Source organism: Vicugna pacos, chromosome 17, assembly GCF_048564905.1.
Source record: "Vicugna pacos chromosome 17, VicPac4, whole genome shotgun sequence".
Lineage (NCBI taxonomy): Eukaryota > Metazoa > Chordata > Mammalia > Artiodactyla > Camelidae > Vicugna > Vicugna pacos.
Window position 1 is genome coordinate 5745647 of NC_133003.1, and position 19771 is coordinate 5765417.

Below are 19771 nucleotides of genomic sequence, written 5' to 3' on the forward strand. Positions count from 1 at the left end.
GCTAGGTATAAACTTAACCAAGGACGTGAAAGACCTATATGCTAAAAACCATAAAGCACTGATAAAGGTAACGCAAGATGATACAAAGAAATGGAAAGATATCCTATGTTCTTAGATTGGAAAAATTAATATTGTCTAAGGGCTATACTACCCAAAGCATTCTACATATTTACTGTGATCCCTACTGAAATACTCAGAACGTATTTCAAGGAACTAGAACAAATAAACCTAAAATATATGTGGAATCAAAAAAGATCCAGAATTATCAACGCAATCCTGAGGAAAAAGAAGAAAGCTGGATTCATAATCTTTCTAGACTCCAGACAATACTACAAAACTTCAGTAATCAAAACAGCCTGAAATTAGCACAAAAACAGACATATGGAACAGAATAGAGAGCCCATAAATAAATCCACAATTGAGAAAAGAGTGGTGCTGGGAAAACTGGACAGCTACATGTAAAAGAATGAAATCAGAACAGTCCCCCAGACCATGCATAAAAATAAACTCAAAGTGACTTAAAGACATAAATATAAGACATGATACCAAAAAATTCCTAGAAGAGAACATAGGCAGAATACTCTTTGACATAAATTGTAGCAATATCTTTTTGGATCTGTCTCCTAAGGCAAAACAAAGAAAAGTAAAAATAAACAAGGAACATAATCAAACTTAAACACTTTTGTCCAGCAAAGGAAACCACAGAAAGACAAAATGAAAAGACAACCTATGAAATGGGAGAAAATATTTGCAAATGATATGACCAACAATGGGTTAATATCCAAAATATACAAAAAGCTCGTAATAATCAGCATTTTTTAAAAAGCACAAACAACCCAATTAAAAACAGGAAGAGACCAGAATAGACATCTTTCCTAAGGAGATATTCAGATGGCCAACAGGCACATGAACAGATGCTCAACACCGTTAATCATCAGACAAATGCAAATCAAAACCACCATGAGATATCACCTCGCACCTATCAGAATGGCCATTATCAAAAAGTCTACAAATAACAAAGGTTGGACAGGATGTGGAGAAAAGGGAAATTTCATAAATGTTTTTAGGAATGTAAATTGGTGCAGCCCCTATGGGAAACAGTATGGAGGTTCCTCAAAAAGCTAAAAATAGAACTACCATGTGATACAACAGTTCCATTCTTGGGTATGTATCCAGAAAAAAAAACACTGAAAAGATACATGCATCCCAATGTTGAAAGGAACAGTATTTACAATAGCCAAGCAATCCATCAACAGATGAATGGATAAAGAAGATATGGGGTGTGTGTGTGTGTGGGGGTGTATATTCACATATATGAATATTATTCAGCCATAAAAAAGAATGAAATTCTGCCACTTGCAGTAACATGCATGGATGTGGAAAATATTATGCTTAATGAAATAAGTCAGATACAGAGTGACAAATACTGTATGCTATCCTTTTACGTGGGATCTAAAATATAATATAAACATTTATGTAAAACAGAAACAGACTCACACATATGGAAACCATACTAGTGGTTACCAAAGGGGAAAAGGAAGGGGGAGAGGTAAATTAAGGGAATGGAATTAAGAGATACAAACCTCTATGTATAAAATAAACAATAAGGACATATTGTATAGCACAGGGAATTACAGATATTATCTTGCAATAACTTGAGAAGTAGTACAACCTACAAAAATACTGAATCACTATGCCGTACAGCTGAAACTAACACAATATTGTAAATCAAGTGTACTTCACTTAAAAAGATTACTTTGTTTAAGAAAAAATGTGCTACTGGGTATGTGTGAAATAGACCTCTCTGGCTAGGCTGAGTTGCTTTCAACTTTGCTGCCCCTTCATAGAATTCTAAGTTACTCTTTAAGAAACTTCAGGGAATCTTTAAAAATAACTATCACATATTCATTCATTCATTCATTCATTCAAAAATATTTAGTAAGCAACCACTGTGTGTAGGCAGTGTGCTAGACACTGGAGATGGGGTGCTGAAAAGAAATAGTTTCTATAATCTTGGAAGTTACAAGATTGCACAGGTCGAGCAGAAAAACTGTTCATATCTCTGGGAATTATATCACAGATCACAAGAAAACAGTTATCTGTAATTTCAAAATAGATCAAACTCTTAATCAGAAAGGACAACTTTTAACGATAAAGTTGTTTGGTCCACAAGGGTGGACAAAAGATGGAAATTATGCACAGCCTGAGGACAGTCTGCCTCTAGACTGGACCAGATTGAATGTTTATGTCCAATATAACATTACGGCTGTAGAGGGTAGTTTCCATGACAACGCAAGCTAGAAAAGATAGAAATGGTTTAACACAAAGAAGACATTCCAGAAACGTTTTATGGTGAAAAAGCTTATCATAATGAAGCTTGTGTCCTCTGAAATGGGCATTGACCAATAGCACTTCAGACTGATAAAACAGAATTTCAGAGAAATGGAAGGTTAAAAAAATTCTGAAAGGTCATCACTTCCAACTCTCTTCAGCCCTGGTGCGACTTATGCAGAATTCATAAGCCACACCAGAAACTGAAGCCCTGACTATGAGTGTTAGCCTACGACTCCCACCCCAGACCACTCCATGTAAGGTGGCAATTGGAGGTACTAGCTTTGTAATGTTTAAAACCAAGTTTGCAATGATTGTTTCAATGGGAGGTAGATTATCTGGATAATTTTCTTGTCAGGGGAGTCTTGGGCATGAAGGAGATGGAATCTAGAACTTGATACCTCATAAATTCTTTCAAATATCTCTCCGAAACAAGGAAATATTTTCACATGCATTGTGAGTGCAGCACATCATTTAATTCAATCTTGTAAAGCAGTCAACACACTAACGCTGATAAAAAGAAGAGACATTTAACCTTATGAAATGAGAGACGTGCCTTACACATTAAGATGATGCAACTGCACCATCTGAGCTAACTAGGGTTTTAGAGCAGGAGAGTCTCTTTCAGGTGGTGACGCTCATAAACACGTCCCGTGTGAAGAAGTGACACTATGGAGAGTTGCCTTCTCCGGCTCAGTAAGGGCCTCTTATCCACCTATAACGTTAATGGAGCTGGTACCACTACAGGAAGGGGTATGGCACTCCTGTGGCTCTCCACCTGTCCTCCACTGACAGCTAGAAACTAATAAGCAATAAGCCAGGGAATTTTAGAACTGTCACAGAAAAGGAATACAACGGTCTTACTGACAGTAAATTGTTGTTGTAAAACTGCTTGATTGTGACATTGGCGGATAGGCCAGGTCAATTCTGGCAAGTATTTATTCAACTTAAACGAAACTAGATCTGGGTTATGAAAAAGGAGTTGAGGGGAGAGAACAGCAGCAACTCAAAATAAGCAAGGCTTCTGCTACCGAGAGCCAGATCCCAAGGTCCTGAGGTTACACAAGGACTTTTGAGTCACATGTATGATACTGGATGGACACAAACGTTCACAGTCATCTTTATACACAAAGCCTGGAGTCAGGCACACACCCTTGAATACAGTTATGCATACCCTGATTTGCCAAAGAAGCTGTGAACCGCAGGCATCTCTGATACCCCAACTATCCCATGTCTCAAACCAGCCTGCCCGTGCTACCCTGTTTCCTTGGCAACAGGATGCAAACATGCATGGAAAAATCTTACTGCCTGAGCAACAGGATCTTTAAAAAGGTCTTAATCTGTGACTATGGCAAAGGCTGTAGGTTTAAGCCAGTAGGTAAGGTTTTAGTCATATTACAGAGAGAGACACAGAATTTATGCTAAGATAACAGTCATTTATCTATTAAATGACAAGTATTTGTGACCTGGGGAATGCAAAGATGGGCCAGCCATAGTCTGCTTTCTGCCAGCACATGGTAATAAACACTAATTGATGAATCAACTGATGTTCTTAAGAGGATCATAATACAGTGACCAAAGCTTACTGGGACTTGAGTACATGTATTAAAGAGGCTGCAGCCTCTGTGTGTATTACCAAATTTTACTCTGTAGGATAATTTCTTGTAAATTGAAATAAAGTGCTATGATACACTGAATTAGAACTATCAACACATATATCAACTAAGTGAGACTATAAAACCCAGACAGAAACTGATAAAGACCAAGCCCATTTGTAACTTTCCCCCAGCAAACTGAGGCAGGAAATTTTACACCATTTAGATCATGGAAAATGATTAAAGTTGTAAATTTCAAAGACCATCCTAATTGTTGAACTTTTAAGCACTTTTTTCATGACACAGACATCAACTCAGCTTTTGGTTAACTCTGTCTATATGCAAATAAAAAATCAAGTAAACATTAACAATAAGGATATTTATTCCACATAATTATTGTAAAATAGATAATATTTTGTGCTCATTAAGACTTTGACCATGAAAAGTCAATTCCATTTTCCTACTTAACTTCTTCTAATTTTGGAGATGTACATATCAAAATAAGAGACGATTTCCACAAATACTATAATTAACTTTGACATGTGAATTCAAATCTCTCAAATTGGGAATGTAAAAATGCTACAACCGCTTTAGAAAATACTTTGAGAGTGTCTTAAAAAGTTAAGCATACACCTACATACAACCCAGCCATTTCACTTATAGGTATTTACCCCAAAGGAAAAAAGTGTATGTCCATACAAACACAAAGGTTCATAGCAGCTTTATGTGTAATAGCCAAATACTGGAACTCAAATATCCATTAACAGATGAACGGATAAACAACCCACGGTATATACACACAATGGACTAATACTTGACAGTGAAAAGGAAGGAACTGTTGATACACAAAACAATACAGACAGATTTTGAAATAATCACCCTGACTGCAAGAAGTCCAGATAAACGACAGTATGTTCTGTATAATCCCATGTATATTAAATTCTAAAACACAAACCAATCCACAGTGCAGCAAGCAAACCAGCGATTGCCTGGGGTGGGGGGTGAGCAGCAGGAGCAAAGGGGACAAATGGGCACCAGGACACTGTTGGATGGATATGTTCACTATATTAATCGTGATTTCACAGGATGTGCATACACAGAACATCTATTTTCACACTTTAAATAAGCGCAGTTTATTTTGTGTGAATTTTACCTCTTTGAAGCTGTTGAAACCAAGTAATTTCTCCCATTCTCATTCAAGAAAATTTATTCAAAAAGACCATCACAACATCTGTGTGCATCCATTAAAAGCAATATTATAAGAAGCATACCATTAAGTTAATTTTCATCTGCCTTTTGTTACTTAATGGATGGAACTTAAAAGTAAAGGAGATGAAGTTATCTTACAGTCCTGCATCTTTAGGAGTGCTAACCAGTTAGCCCTCGAGAGAGTATGAGTGACTGTAGTTAAATCAGCTACTTGGTGACAACTCAAATTGATAAAAATCTGTAGGAGTATCCCAAGGGACACTATTTACAACTCTGCAATCACATGTGAAGAATAAAGATGCAAAATCAAATCTCTGTTCTTGCAAACCAAAAGCATAACTAAAAGCAAATTATCCTGAGTGAATACTGAATGACCTGTTTATTGTCAGGAAACGTGGGTGAGCTGGAAGTACTCCACGGGCTACTCATATACTATTAGAAAAGCTACACTGACACCTCCAGGTCTTCTGGGAATGGCTGCTACATGACATCCTGGTACAGGAGACTTAGTACCTGAAGCCCTGGGAATGGAGATTGGAGACTCTGCTTTGAATGAGTGAAAGGCTGCAATTCCAGAGCCAAGGAATGGGGCACTTGCCACTGATCCAATACCTCAGCTTTGCGTATGGCTTCCAGTACTTTTGGAGATTTAGGGACGAAGAGTTGAGATCTGGGAGGAGGCTGGCAAGAAAAGGAGCCCAAAGAAATCATTCTCTGGTTTAAAGTGACTTCTGCTAAATAGTTCATAGAAGGAATATGGACTTCTAAGAGCTGGAGCCTCTTTCGGGGTCTTGCATTAATTATATTCCTGAAAAAATTTTACCAACTGAAAATGTCTTGGATCGCATCACCAGGGTCCCTTCCAGTTCAATATCAATTTTTCTTTCATCAGCCTTGAGAATCCAGTACTTCCCGGAGGAGGCAGGAGTTCCCCTTCCTAGTTCCATTTGCTAATGTTGTATCCGTTTGCCTGGTCCATTTGCTCAAGAGAGTCTATCTCAAGAGGCTAGGGAGGTGCCTTGGTTCTTTAGCAGGCAATTGGCTTAAATCTAGCTCCTGGTATCTGAGATGACCGAAGCTGAGCGTATATGCTTAAACTTTCTCTCTGTACTGTTCAGCCTGAATCAAGACTGAATTCTAAATCCTGGAAGTTGTGCTCAGATCAAGTGTGCTCCTCTCTGTGGCTTATTCTCATTGGGACCAACTCCCTTGTCCTAGGAGCCAATGAGGCTCCTCAAAGGGGAGAGCTGCCCAGGGTCTTGTCATAACTCATCTCCCACTGAATACGTGGCATAAAATAGCAAAAGTGTCCACAGGCTTTATTTTCCATTTATCTTTATTATATTTTGTAGCTCTGCCATCTTCTTTTGGATTCTAACTTTTCATTTAGCTTTTAAATACAGTGCGGGAGGGGTTTAAATTTCATACCAATAAACCAAGAATCCCAGGATAACTCTAAACAAATTAGGTTGCAAATAACTTCAGCCTTATTTAATGCCTTTTAAAGAATTATAAATGTATGTTGGAGTGGTCTCCTTTTAATTCATAGAAGCTCTGGGGGTAACCTGGAAGGAAGTCAAAAAGTTACTCACTTTCTCTCCTCTTATTTGGTATGAATTGTAGGCTATCTCTTGCCATGTATTTTCTCGTCAAGTCTGCCTGTGTCTCCCCTACACTGTGAGTTCCCTGAGAGGCGATAGCATGCCTTAAACCAGCCCGTGCTCCGTGATGGATGTCACACTGGCCCACACACGGCGCAGCTTTAGCTCAGATTCTATTCACCGGTTCACATATGCACACGCCTTCTGACTCTTCAGCCTCAACACTGGGGCCATTTCCCCCTGTTGACTTGGTCATTAACCCAAGTTAAAGCCCACTCTGTAGTGTCCCCGTTTCAGTGAGCTTCAGATTACACTTCCGCTTTCTGTTAATTCTAGTTTATTCAATTTGCTAGAAATGTTTAGACAATGATGACCTTTTAAAGTCTATTTCAAGCTCTAACATACATACTATATATGTTTCTTTTGTTTTTGAAGGGTTGGAGCTCAACTGAACTCTTGCAAATAAGACAACTTTCCATGCATCCTTTCAGGTAAAAAGGACTAGAATTATTTGGCAATGCTAAGATTCCTAAATTCATCTGACTGAAAATTTCCAGCTTAATAAAAATTTCTCTTAACTGGGGAATGCACCCATATGTCATAATTTATTTTTGTACTAAAATACTTGTTTTCTATCTCTTCTATGTTCTTAAGCAACTTTGTATTACTGAGTAAAGTATCCAATAATACAGAAAAAAGTCTTTTGAAGATGTTCTTAAAAATATAAATAATCACAAAACTTAAAAGGGAATAGTTAGATTCCAAAGTGCACTTGTTAATTCTTTTAGGGGAGGACATGGAACCCTCTCTCACGTGCAGACAGACCAGCTCACAGAAGTCTACTGAACTCACAACGTGGTCGAGGTTCAGAAACTCTGGTGCCGGAGTTGAGGACACAGCTACTCCATGGTGCCGATCAGACCCCCAGCTCCATGGCCAAGCTCACATCTCCCACTCCTGTCCCCTTACATGCTGGGCTGAGCCAGCAACAGCTCCCATGTTCTGGGCTCCTGTGTGTGGCGTCCTTGTCTGCAGCAACTGGAAGCAGAGCTGCTGGGTCAGGGATGGGGACCCAGAGATGGGGGATTTTCTAACCCAGGTCCACGTCCCCACCATCATTTATTCTGGTTCTCTTGAGGGGCTGGACTGTTTCTCTCCCCACTGCTCTCTGTCTTCTAACCACTGCTTCTCCGCACCTTGGCCCACTGAAGAACACTGTGGGCTCCTACGGGATTCCTTGATGACGTACCTGGTATATTTCACACTCTGATACGTTTTTTGGATTTTGCTAGTAGCAACACTGGAAAAGATTTAGGAAATAAAAAGGCTGCACCCTAACCCTTCCTGACTTTCAATTGGGAAAAGATAAAGTTATCAGTGAGGTGGTATCTTTGACTCAACAGAATTGATTTTCCACGTGCGCCTTCCTTTGCCGCCTAACTGAAGGCCTCGGGACTTTGCCAGGCAGGTTCTCCAACCTGAAGTTCATTTCCACGATGCTGTTCCCAGCACCCTCGAACCCAGCACTTATTGTGGCCCCATCTGGACTGCTCAGCACCCACGCAGCCCCCAGAGGGACCTGAAGGGACTCAGCCCTCCCCACGGCAGTGACAGGGCCTGATCCAAGCCAGGCTGACCCGACTCTCTTGCATTGGATCCTAAGAGAGGTGACAGAGAGATGGAACAAATGAGCTGGGAGCCCGTTTGGCCCAGCGTCACAGCCTTCACAATTCTTCCAGGAGTGCCTCCTCCACAGGCTTCCGGGGCCGACCTGGCTCCTGCCCCTTGGTAGGTTGATTCTGTGGGTTCCTAATTCTGTGAGTCCCCCATGGCCTTCTAATGAAGCCCGTTACACAGGTCAGCCCGAGTCAGGGTCTCCTGCTGCACCCACAAAGCCCAACTGATAAAGCAGATCCACAGCCTCAGCCTTTTGTCACCAGCCCTCAGCCACTGTCTCAGCCAGCATCACCCGCGGCTCCACGGCTGTGGGCTGTCACCACCACTGACACGGACCCGGCCTGCACTGGCGCCGCAGACCTGGAGCTGCGGGCAGCCCTTCCACCTGTCCCTGCTCAGTCTCCTGCCACCTCAGTACCGGCTCTTCCTAGTTGACCAAACTCCTGAGTCTAGATCATCCTCTCGGCAGCAGACCTGGAACTTCATGTAATAAATAGAAACCACCAAGCGTAATCGTCCTCTTCTTTGCCTCCTGAGCTGAGTGTTATCTTTGCCTCCCTTTCTTCAGACACAGATGAAGGGTTGTCCCTCCTGCCTTCCCAGGCCTGCTCTCCGGCTCCAGCTGCTCAGTTCCCCTCCGTCTTCAGTCTCCCCTCAGGCCACTCACCCACAGTCATCCTGATTCTAGAAGGCCTTTCCCATCAAACATTCCCCACCAGGTCACGGTCCAGCTCACACCTCACCTTCTCCAACTTGCTCCTCACCCCTGCCTCTGCAATTCACAAAAACCACCAGTCAGGTTTCTGCTCCCACCAATCTCACCTAAGGCCACTGAATTGCTCTTGTGAAGGTCACCAGGGACATGACAAAGGCCAGATCAGAGAGTTTCATTTTAGTCCTTAGCCTAAGAGACAACTGTGGCAGAAAGTGCTTAGTTGCTGCAAAATAAAAATCTTTCAGAACCGAATGCCCCAACTGTCCTCATTCTCCCTTGCAGCTAAATGTGTTCACGTGACTAAGTCCTGGTCTGTGACCAGAAGGGAAGGGAACGACATCTGGGTCACATCCCTAAAAGGAATGGCATTTCCCGACTTCCACATCCCACTGCCTGCCACCTGGGTTGTGGCTGTGACACGGTCCACCTCTGACACATCTGCCATGAGCATGAGACCTACACCCTGGGGCTGCGGAAAAACAAGACATTAGGAGCCAGGGCCCCAGTTATCTCAGGAAGCGCTACTGCCCTACCTCCCTGAGCTCAGCGAGACTGAGGGGCTGAGGATCACAGGGCCAGATCAAACCCCAGGCCCCAGCTTAGTACCCCTCCCAGTACGCTGCCAGTACGCTCCCAGTACGCTCTGTGGTAGAGTCAGCTCTGGGAGGGTGGGCTCCAACAGCCTCCAGGATCGCACGCCCATGGTAGCCTCTGCTATCGGGTATCAGTCTAGCCACCAAAACCTCAGCTCGGCAGAGTCTAGAAGCAGAAACTGACAGGTATATGTAGAATAGATAAACAAGAGAAGATTATACTGTACAGCACAGGGAAATATATACAAGATCTTGGGGTAGCTCATGGTGAAAAAGTACACGACAATGAATATATGTATGTTCATGTATAACTGAAAATTGTGCTCTACACTGGAAATTGACACAATGTTGTAAACTGACTGTAACTCAGTAACATAAAATTTTAACAAAAATTTAAAAAATAAAAATAAAAATATTTCCAGGAGCTCAGTGTGTACATACTTACCTTGTTTGGGATTGTCTTTCTCCTCCTGAAGCACTGAAACTTCTCTTTAAAGTGCCTGAAACAAGAGAATAAAAATAACTTCACATTTTCCTGCTGCAAATGTTTCATTTATTCGCTCCTTTGTTTGTTTAAAAAATCTCTAAGCAACTGTAGCTACTGTGAGAACTGTCCTCCCTTAGGAAGGCATCAGCTGAAATATCATGTTGCAAATTACTATTTACTTGACAGGTTTTTTAAGGGTCTATCCCTAAAGAAAAGTTTCTAAACAAAGAAACTCCATTATCATCAGCTAACAAAGTACAATAAATTATTTATGTCAGAATCATCCTAAATCCCTTGCCAAGCAGCGATAAGTAACCACATGCAAATTAAGGGTCCAGCTTTCCCTTCCTCACTTCCCCACCGACCCCTTGTCCTTGTTACTGGGGATGGACAACCCTGAGTTCATCTCAAAACAGTCAGTGATTAATTGCTTTCAGGTCTTGCTGCATATGTTTAAATGCATGAGTATTCTTATTGCAAAATATTTATGTTTTCCCAGTTGGAAATCAAGATATTTTATTTAGCAGCCTGGAATTTATAGGGAAAACAGAACAGGGTGTTGGAAATCGTGACTGTCCCAGAAAACCCAGAACATCTATTCTCCATTTTGATGAACCAATTAATTTTGGAAAGGGATGAAGGATGAAACAAAATCCTTAGGCTTTTATTCTGATGCTCAGAGAGAACATCCTAAACCTTCTTTTACGAAATGTTCGCAGTATAGTCACTGATGAGACGGGATTATTTACACTTAATCAATTTCAGAGTATTTCTACTTATCCTCTTTAATATTCCATCAAATTACTCTTTAAAAGAATCATTCTTATCTCTCCATTAACTATTTTAGCTGGTCTTTTCTTTCAGTTTCAGATTTGTTGGGTGAGATTTGTTGAGTCAAATGAATCCTATCTTTCTATAAGGAACATTCTTTACACTTTATTTAAATGTATCTTGACTATTTTCTTTACTGTTTCAATTTAAGAGTAAAGGTTCATTTTTACTGAATTTACCTAGCATTTTCCTGTAATTCTACACAATTAAAACATTTATTTTACTTTAGAGTTTTAAGTATAATACATCCCTTTGCATTACTTTAAATAAAGTTGTATGAAACAGTCTACACCAAGACGAATTTCTTCTCCAGGTTTCTAACCTCCAATCAACAGACTCGTACAAGGTCACCTCCATTATTCCTTGGGTTGTTAAGTCTGTTTCCAAATAAGTTATCTCCACTCCCCAGTTAGAACTTGCATTTGCTGCAAGAAATAATGAAACTATTCATTTGACAGGAGGCAGTGGAAGACCACAGTGCTGTTGGCCTCTGGGCTTTGTCAGAGTGACAGACACACATGTCCTAACAAATGTGCACTGCACCTAGGAAGCAAACCACTCAGTTATATGTGTGGTGACAACTACCTGACTCCTGGGTACCAGTCCCAAACCACTACCTTCTGGAACCCTACAAACAGAAAAAGAAGCCTTACTGAATGTAGATTCCTTCAAAGGGCTTGAACTGGAGATGCTGGAGTTATCCAAAATGTCCAATTCATCATCGAGCTCTGAATATATATCTGCACGTTAATAAAAAATAAAAAGTAAATGAACCTTGAAACAGAAGGGAGTCAAGGGTGCATTCATGCTGTAACCCTTTCACTAGAAATAAATTTGTCAATATTTTCCAGGTTGAAAGTATCATCTGACAAGATTCCGTCACAGGCCCTGTCTTCGTCCTTCCCACAGGGGGCCTGGAAGCCCTCAGGGGGCAGGTCTGAGCTTTCTGAAAGCTCACTTTTCAGGCTGCCTGCTCCACTGCTGCTGCTACTCAAGCTTGCCTTCTCAAAGGTTTCCTGAAAGAGAAATTCAGTTTTTAATACCCACTTCTTTCTTTCTTCCATGGGACCTAAACCTCATTAGAATATATCTTAAAAGGACTAAAGTATCATTACAAATATTGCTGCTGAAGTCACATCAGTGGGTCCACTGACACATATGCTACAAAGTTCATGGAGTCCATGATGACAAAAAAAGTGGGCCTGCAAGCTACCACTGGACAAATAAGAATGGGTGTGGCAAAGTGTTTAGTAGCAAAGGTCTGCGCTGTCTGGTGAAAGAAAAGGTAGCACTAAGGAACAGACGTGCAGAACAATTCTGGAGGTAGGTGGCCAAGATGCAAGAGTAGAAAGGTGCTGAGCTCACCTCCTCCCTCAGGCATACCACAATGCCAAGCACTTACAGAGCGACTGGTGGTGAGAAAGACTGGAATCCAGAAGAAAATATGTTCTACAACTAAAGGTATAAAGAAGGGGCGGTTGGATCAGGTTGACAGACTAGAAGGATGTGGAACTCATCTCCTCCCACAAATACATCAAAAACACTTCTACTTGTGGAATACAGTGCTCACAGAATGCTTAACTCTGACAGAAGATCTCATACAATCAAAACTTCTCATATGAGACAGATCACCATGTAACTGGGTGGGACAAAAAAAAAAAAAGAATCGGGATGGGACCTGTGCCGCTGGGAGGGAGCTATGGAAGAGGGAAGGTTCCCTCACCTTTGGAAGCCTATTCACCAGTCAGGAGACTAGCTGGGACAGAAGGGAACTTAAGAGGCTCGGAGGAGAGAGCAGTCCTCGATATGCAGCAGACAGAACAGGGGGCCCAGCACAGAGGATGTGTGCCATCTTGCTCATTCTCCAGCCTAAGACACATGTCCACTAGTGTGTGGTGGCTAGGTGCTGACCTGGGCTTCAGAGGAAAGACTCCAGGGAGAGAAGTGGGGTTGGCTGGGTGGAGACAGCCTGAAGGGGCTGGAGTATGGTAAAGGCCACAACTGAGAGAGTGTGAAAGGGAGCCTGTATCTGCCATAAAGAGCCCCACAGTTAACAAACACACACAAAGGGAGAGGCAGGACACTGCCTGCAGCAGAAAGAATGAAAAAAGATGGAGGCAATATAAGAGACCCATGGGAAAATATAAAGCATGCCAATCTATGCATGATAGAGGCCCGAGAAGGAGAAGAGAAAAGGGGGTCAAATCATATTTGAAAGAATTATGACTGAAAACTTTCTGACGCTGTAGAAGGAAACAGATATCCAGGTACAGGAAGTGGAGAAGGTCTCAAGCAAGATGAACCCAGAGAGAACTAAGGCATATTAAAATTTAAATGGCAAAAGTCAACGCTAAAGAGAGGATTCAAAGGCAGCAAGAGGAGAACAAAGAGTTAGCTACAAGGGATCACCTCCTATAAGGCTATCAGCTGATTTCTCTACAGAAATGTTGCAGGCCAGAAGGGAGTGGCAAGGTACATCCAAAGTCCTGGCAGAGAAAAACCTGCAACCTAGGATACCATGCCCAGAAAGGTGAAAATTTAGAATAGGGGAGACAGATAATTTCTCAGACAACTAAAAATTAAAATAGAACAATACTAAACCTATCCTAAAATAAATATTGGAAGGTCTTCTCTGAGTAGAAAAGAAGCAAGAATCTATAGAAAAGAAAACTGTAACTAGAAAAGCAAATGATAACTACCATGAACAGCAAAAAGATAAACATGAAGATGTAAAAGAGAACATCAAATCACAAAATGTGGACGAGGTGAATAATAAAATGCAGGTTTTTTTCTTTTTTTTTTAATAACATATTTGAGCTTACATGATGACCAGTCTAAACCAAGTATATATAGTAATGGGTTAACATATATGAAAAACATGGTAACCACAAACCAAAACCATATAATAGAGTCACAAAAAACCCAAAAGAAGAGAACTCATATACTATATATGAGTATATACTCATATACTATAATATGAAAAACGTCAAACCATAAAAGAAAAAGAAACAAAGAAGAAATATAAAACCAACAGGAAAACATGGTTTAAAATGGCAATAAATACATATCTATCAATAACCACTTTAAATGTCAGTGAACTAAATGTTCCAATCAAAAGGCAAAGGGTAGGAGATGGATAATAAAATAAGAGCCTACAACATGCTGCTCTTATATACTTCAATACAAAAAATATATAAAATATACTGCTTACAAGACACTCAGTTTAGGGTGAAAGTCAACAGATTGAAAATGAGGGGATGGAAAAATATATGTCATGTAAATGGAAATGAAAAGAAAGCAGGGGTAGCAATGCTTGTATCAGACAAAACAGACTTTAAAACAAAGGGTATAAAGAAAGATAAGGATGGACACTAGCTAATGATAAAGGAACAACAAGATGAGGATATTACACTCATTAACATATATGCACCCAATATAGGAGCAGCTAAATATATAAAGCAAATACTAACTGACATAAAGGGAGAAACTGATGTGAATACAGTAATAGTAGGAGACTTTAGTACCCCACCAACATCACTGGACAGATCTTCCAGACAGAAAACCAATAACACAATGGAATACTAAATGACACAACAGATCATTTAGACTAATTGATATTTTCAGGATATTACATTTGAAAAAGAAAAAGCCAGAACACACATTCTTTTCAAGTGCACATGGAACATTCTTTAGACTAGAACAAACACTAGGTCACAAAACAAGCCTCAACAAATTTAAGAGGACAGAAATTACGTCAAGTATCTTTTCTGATCAAAACTACATGAGATTAGAAAACAACTAGAGTGAGAAAAAAAAACAGTTGCCTGGAGACTAAACAACATGCTACTAAAAAACAAATGGGTCAACAATAAAATCAAAGAGGAAATTTAATAATCCCTTAAAACAAATGACAACGAAAACACAACCACATAAGATCTATGAGATGCAGCAAAAGCAGCCCTAAGAGGGAAGTTAACAGTGATACAGGCCTTCCTTAAAAAACCAGAAAAAAGTCAAATAACCAACCTAACCTACCACCTAAAACAATTACAAAAAGAAGAACAAATAAAACCTAAAGCTAGTAAAAGGAAAGAAATAATAAAGATCAGAGAGGAAATAAATAAAATAGAAAATAAAAAAATCAATCAAATCAAGAGCTGGTTTTTTCAAAGATTAAACAAAATAAAAAACCTCTGGCCATGTTCACCAAGAAGAAAAGAGAAAGAGAACTCAAAAAACAAATTAAGAAATGAAAGGGGAAAATCCTCAACAAAATATTAGCAAACAGAATCCAAAAACACATAAAAAAATTATACATCATTATCAAGTTGGGTTCATCTCAGGGACACAAGGATGGTTCAACATATGCAAATCAATCAATGTGATACACCACATCAACAAGAGAAAGGACAAAAATCACACGATCATCTCAATAGACGCAGAAAAAGCATTTGATAAAATTCAACATCCATTTATGATAAAAACTCTTATCAAAGTGGGTATAGAGGGAACGTATCTCAACATAATAAAACCTATTTATTAAAAACCTATAGCAAGCATAATACTCAAAGGTGAAAAGCTGAAAGACTTCCCACTAAAATCTGGAAAGAGACAAGGATGCCCATTCGCATCACTTCTATTCAATATAGTACTAGAAGTCCTAGCCATAGCAGTTAGACAAGAAAAAGAAATAAAAGGGATCCAAATTAGAAGAGAAGAGGTAAAACTGTCATTACATGCAGATGACATGATACTATATATATAAAAACCCCTAAAGGCTCCACACAGAAACTACTAGAGCTGATAAAGGATTCAGCAAGGTAGCAGGAAGCAACATCAACATACAGAAATCAGCTATATCTCTTTACACTAACAAAGAAATAGCAGGAACAGAAAGTTAAGAAACAATCCCTTTTAAAATTACATCCCCAAAAATAAACACTTAGGAATAAACCTGGCCAAGGAAGTGAAAGATTTATACGTGGAGAACTACAAAACACTGACTAAGAAAATTAAAGATGACTTAAAGAAATGGAAAGATATCCCATGCTCTTGGATTGGAAGAATCAATATTGTTAAAATGGTCACACTGCCCAAGGCAATCTACAGATTTAATGCAATCCCTATCAAATTACCCAGGATATATTTCACAGAACTAGAACAAATCATAATAAAATTTATATGGAACCATCAAAGACCTAGAATTGCCAAAGCATTACTGAAGAGAAAGAAAGAGGCTGGAGGAATAACTCTCCCAGACTTCAGACAATACTACAGAGCTACAGTCATCAAGACAGCATGGTATTGGTACAAAGACAGACATATAGACCAATGGAACAGAATAGAGAGCCCAGAAATGAGCCCACAAAATTTGGTCAACTAATCTTCAACAAAGGAGGCAAGAACATACAATGGAATAAAGACAGTCTCTTCAGCAAATGGTGTTGGGAAAACTGGACAGCAGCATGCACATCAAGAAATTAGAATACTCCCTCACACCATACACAAAAATAAACTCAAAATGGCTTAAAGACCTAAATATAAGACAAGATACTATAAACCTCTTAGAAGAAAATACAGGCAAAACATTATTGGACACAAATCTCAGCAATGTTCTCCTAGGGCCGTCTCCTCAAGCAATAGAAATAAAGGCAAATATAAACAAATGGGACCTAATTAAATGTATAAGCTTTTGCACAGCGAAGGAAATCATAAGTGAAACAAAAAGACAACTTATGGAATGGGAGAAAATATTTGCAAAAGATGAGACTGACAAGGGCTTAATTTCCAGAATATATAAATAGCTCACGCATCTTAATAATAAAAAAGTAAACAACCCAGTCCAAAAATGGGCAGAAGACCTAAACAAACAATTTTCCAGTGAAGACATACAAATGGCCAATAGGCAGATGAAAAATGCTCAATATTGCTAATTATCAGAGAAATGCAGAACAAAACTACAATGAGGTATCACCTCACACCAGTCAGAATGCCCATCATTCAAAAGTCCACAAATGATAAATGCTGGAGAGGCTGTGGAGAAAGGGGAACCCTCCTACACTGCTGGTGGGAACACATTTTGCTGCAACCACTGTGGAAAGCAGTATGGAGATTCCTCAAAATACTAGGAATAGACTTACCATATGACCCAGGAATCCCACTCCTGGGCTTGTATCCAGAGGGAACCTTAATTCAAAAAGATTCATGGACTCCAATGTTCATAGAAGCACTATTTACAATAGTCAAGACATGGAAACAACCTAAATGTCCATTGACAGAGGACTGGATAAAGAAGATGTGGTATATTTATACAATGGAATATTAATCGGCCATAAAAAATAATGAATATGCTATTTGCAGCAACATGGATGTTCCTGAAGAATGTCATTCTAAGTGAAGTAAGCCAGAAAGAGAACAGAAAATATCATATGTTATCACTTATATGTGGAACCTAAAAAAAAAAAAGACAAACAAACCTATTTATAAAACAGAAACAGACTCAATGACAGAAAATAAACATAGTTACCAGGGAGTAAAGGGGGTAGAAAGGGGTAAATTGGGAGTTTGAAATTTGCAAATACTATCTAGTATTATACAAAATAGATAAACAACAAGTTTATACCAAATAGCATAGGGAACTATATTCAATATCTTGTAGTAACTTAAGATTAAAAAGAATATGAAAAGGAATTTATGTATGTTCCTGTATGACTGAAGGTTGTACACCAGAAATTGACACAACATTGCAAACTGACTATACTTCAACAAACGTATATTAAAAACATATATTTATAATAAAAAAAGCCTTCAGAAAGTGGGTATAAGAGGGAACATACTTCATCAAAATAAAGGCCATATATGATAAACCCACAGTTCACATCCTACTGAACAGTGAAAAGCTAAAAGCATCTCCTCTTGGATCAGGAACAAGAGAAGAATGCCCAATCTTATTCTTTTTATCCAACATAATGTTGGAAGTCCTACCCACACTGATCACAAAAAGAAATATAAGAAATCCAAATTAGAAAGAAAGAAGTAAAACTCACTATTTGCAGATGATATTAAAAATAGAAAATCGTAAAGATGCCACCAAAAGACTACTATAACTCATCAATGAATTCAGTAAAGTTTCAGGATGCAAAATTATTATTCAAAAATCTGTTACATTTCTGTACATTTAGAACAAACTATCAGAAGCAGAAATTAAGAAATCAAATCCATTTACCATCCATCAAAAGGAATAGAAACCTAGGAATAAAACTAATTAAGAGGGCAAAAAACCTGTACTTGGAAAACTATAAGATACTGATGAAAAGAATTGAAGAGAGGGGAGGGTGTAACTCAGTGGTAGAGGACATGCTTAGCATGGATGCCGTCTTGGGTTCAGTTCTCAGCCCCTCTTATAAAAATAAATAAACCCAATTACCTCCTCTCTTCACTAAAATAAAATAACAAAATAATAAACAAAAATTGAAGAGGACACAAAACAATGGACAAATATATGGCATTCATGGATTGGAAGAATTAATATTGTGAAAATGACCATACCAACTAAGGCAGTCTACACATGCAATGCAATCCCTATCAAAATACCAACGGCATTTGTCACAGAGGCAGAAGAGATAATTCTGAAGTTTGTATGGAAACACAAAAGACCTCAAATAGCTAACGCAACCTTGAGAAAGAAGGTCAGAGCACTCATGTTTCCTTCAGGCTATAATGAAAAACTACAGTCAACAAAACATTATGTTTTGCCATAAAAACAGACACATACATTAATGGAACAGAATCGAGCAAGGAAATAAACCCATGCACTTATTGTCAATTACTCTACAACAAAGGGAAAAAGATACTGTCTTCAATAACTGGTGCTGGAAATACAGGACAGCTCCATGTCAAAAAACAATGAGACTAGAACATTTTCCCACATCATATACAAAAATAAAATCAAAATGGATGAAAGATCTAAATCTAACACTGGAATCCATAAAACTCCTAGAGGATAACATAAGCAGAATTGTAAAGAAGAGGTGGTATATATACACAATGAAATACTACTCAGCCATGAGCAAAGAATGAAATCCTGCCATATGCAACCACATGGATGGACCCGGGGGTATTATGCTTAGTGAAATGACTCAGACAGAGAAAGACAAGTATTGTATGTTATCACTTACATGTGGAATCTCAAAAAGTTAAACAAACAAATGAATATAATAAATAGAAACAGACTCACAAATATAGAGAACAAACCAGTGGTTTCCAATGGGGAGACAGAAGGAGGAGGGGCAAGATAGGGTGGGGAATTAGAAGGCACAAACTACTAGGTATAATTTGAGCAAGACACAAGAATGTAATGTACAGCACAGAGATTACAGCCAGGATTTTATAACAACTTTAAATGGACCACAATGTATAAAAATACCAAATCACTTAGTTGTACACCTGAAACCAATATAATATTGTAAATCAACTATACCTCAATTATATAAAAACATGAAAAGTGAAAATGAAAGGCATGGCTGTACTAAGAAAAATTTAAAAATAAAATAAAATCCATAAAAAAGAAACCAGCAATGGAAGTTTGACTTCTGGATACCAAGTATGGAAAGAGAAACCCATCAAACAGTAGTGCTTTCCTTCTTGTGGGAAAAAAAAACAAAAGAGTTTGCTGGAAATGCTGTTATTTGAGAAACCAAAACTGACTCTTCCTTGAGACCGATTTGTCACTT

The 19771-nt window shown here is 39.0% G+C and overlaps 1 protein-coding gene across 1 annotated transcript in view; it reads right to left on the reverse strand.

Moving 5' to 3' along the window:
• LOC140686653 (serine/threonine-protein kinase Nek10-like) overlaps window positions 1-19771 on the reverse strand; it is a 227950-nt gene that overhangs the window by 198503 nt on the left and 9676 nt on the right. Inside the window, exons 5-8 of the mRNA XM_072940856.1 lie at window positions 11863-12055; window positions 11693-11779; window positions 10167-10221; window positions 26-34 (exon numbers count right to left, since the gene is read on the reverse strand). Of these exons, the coding sequence (XP_072796957.1) occupies window positions 26-34; window positions 10167-10221; window positions 11693-11779; window positions 11863-12055 (344 nt within the window). The remainder of the gene's footprint in view (window positions 1-25; window positions 35-10166; window positions 10222-11692; window positions 11780-11862; window positions 12056-19771) is intronic.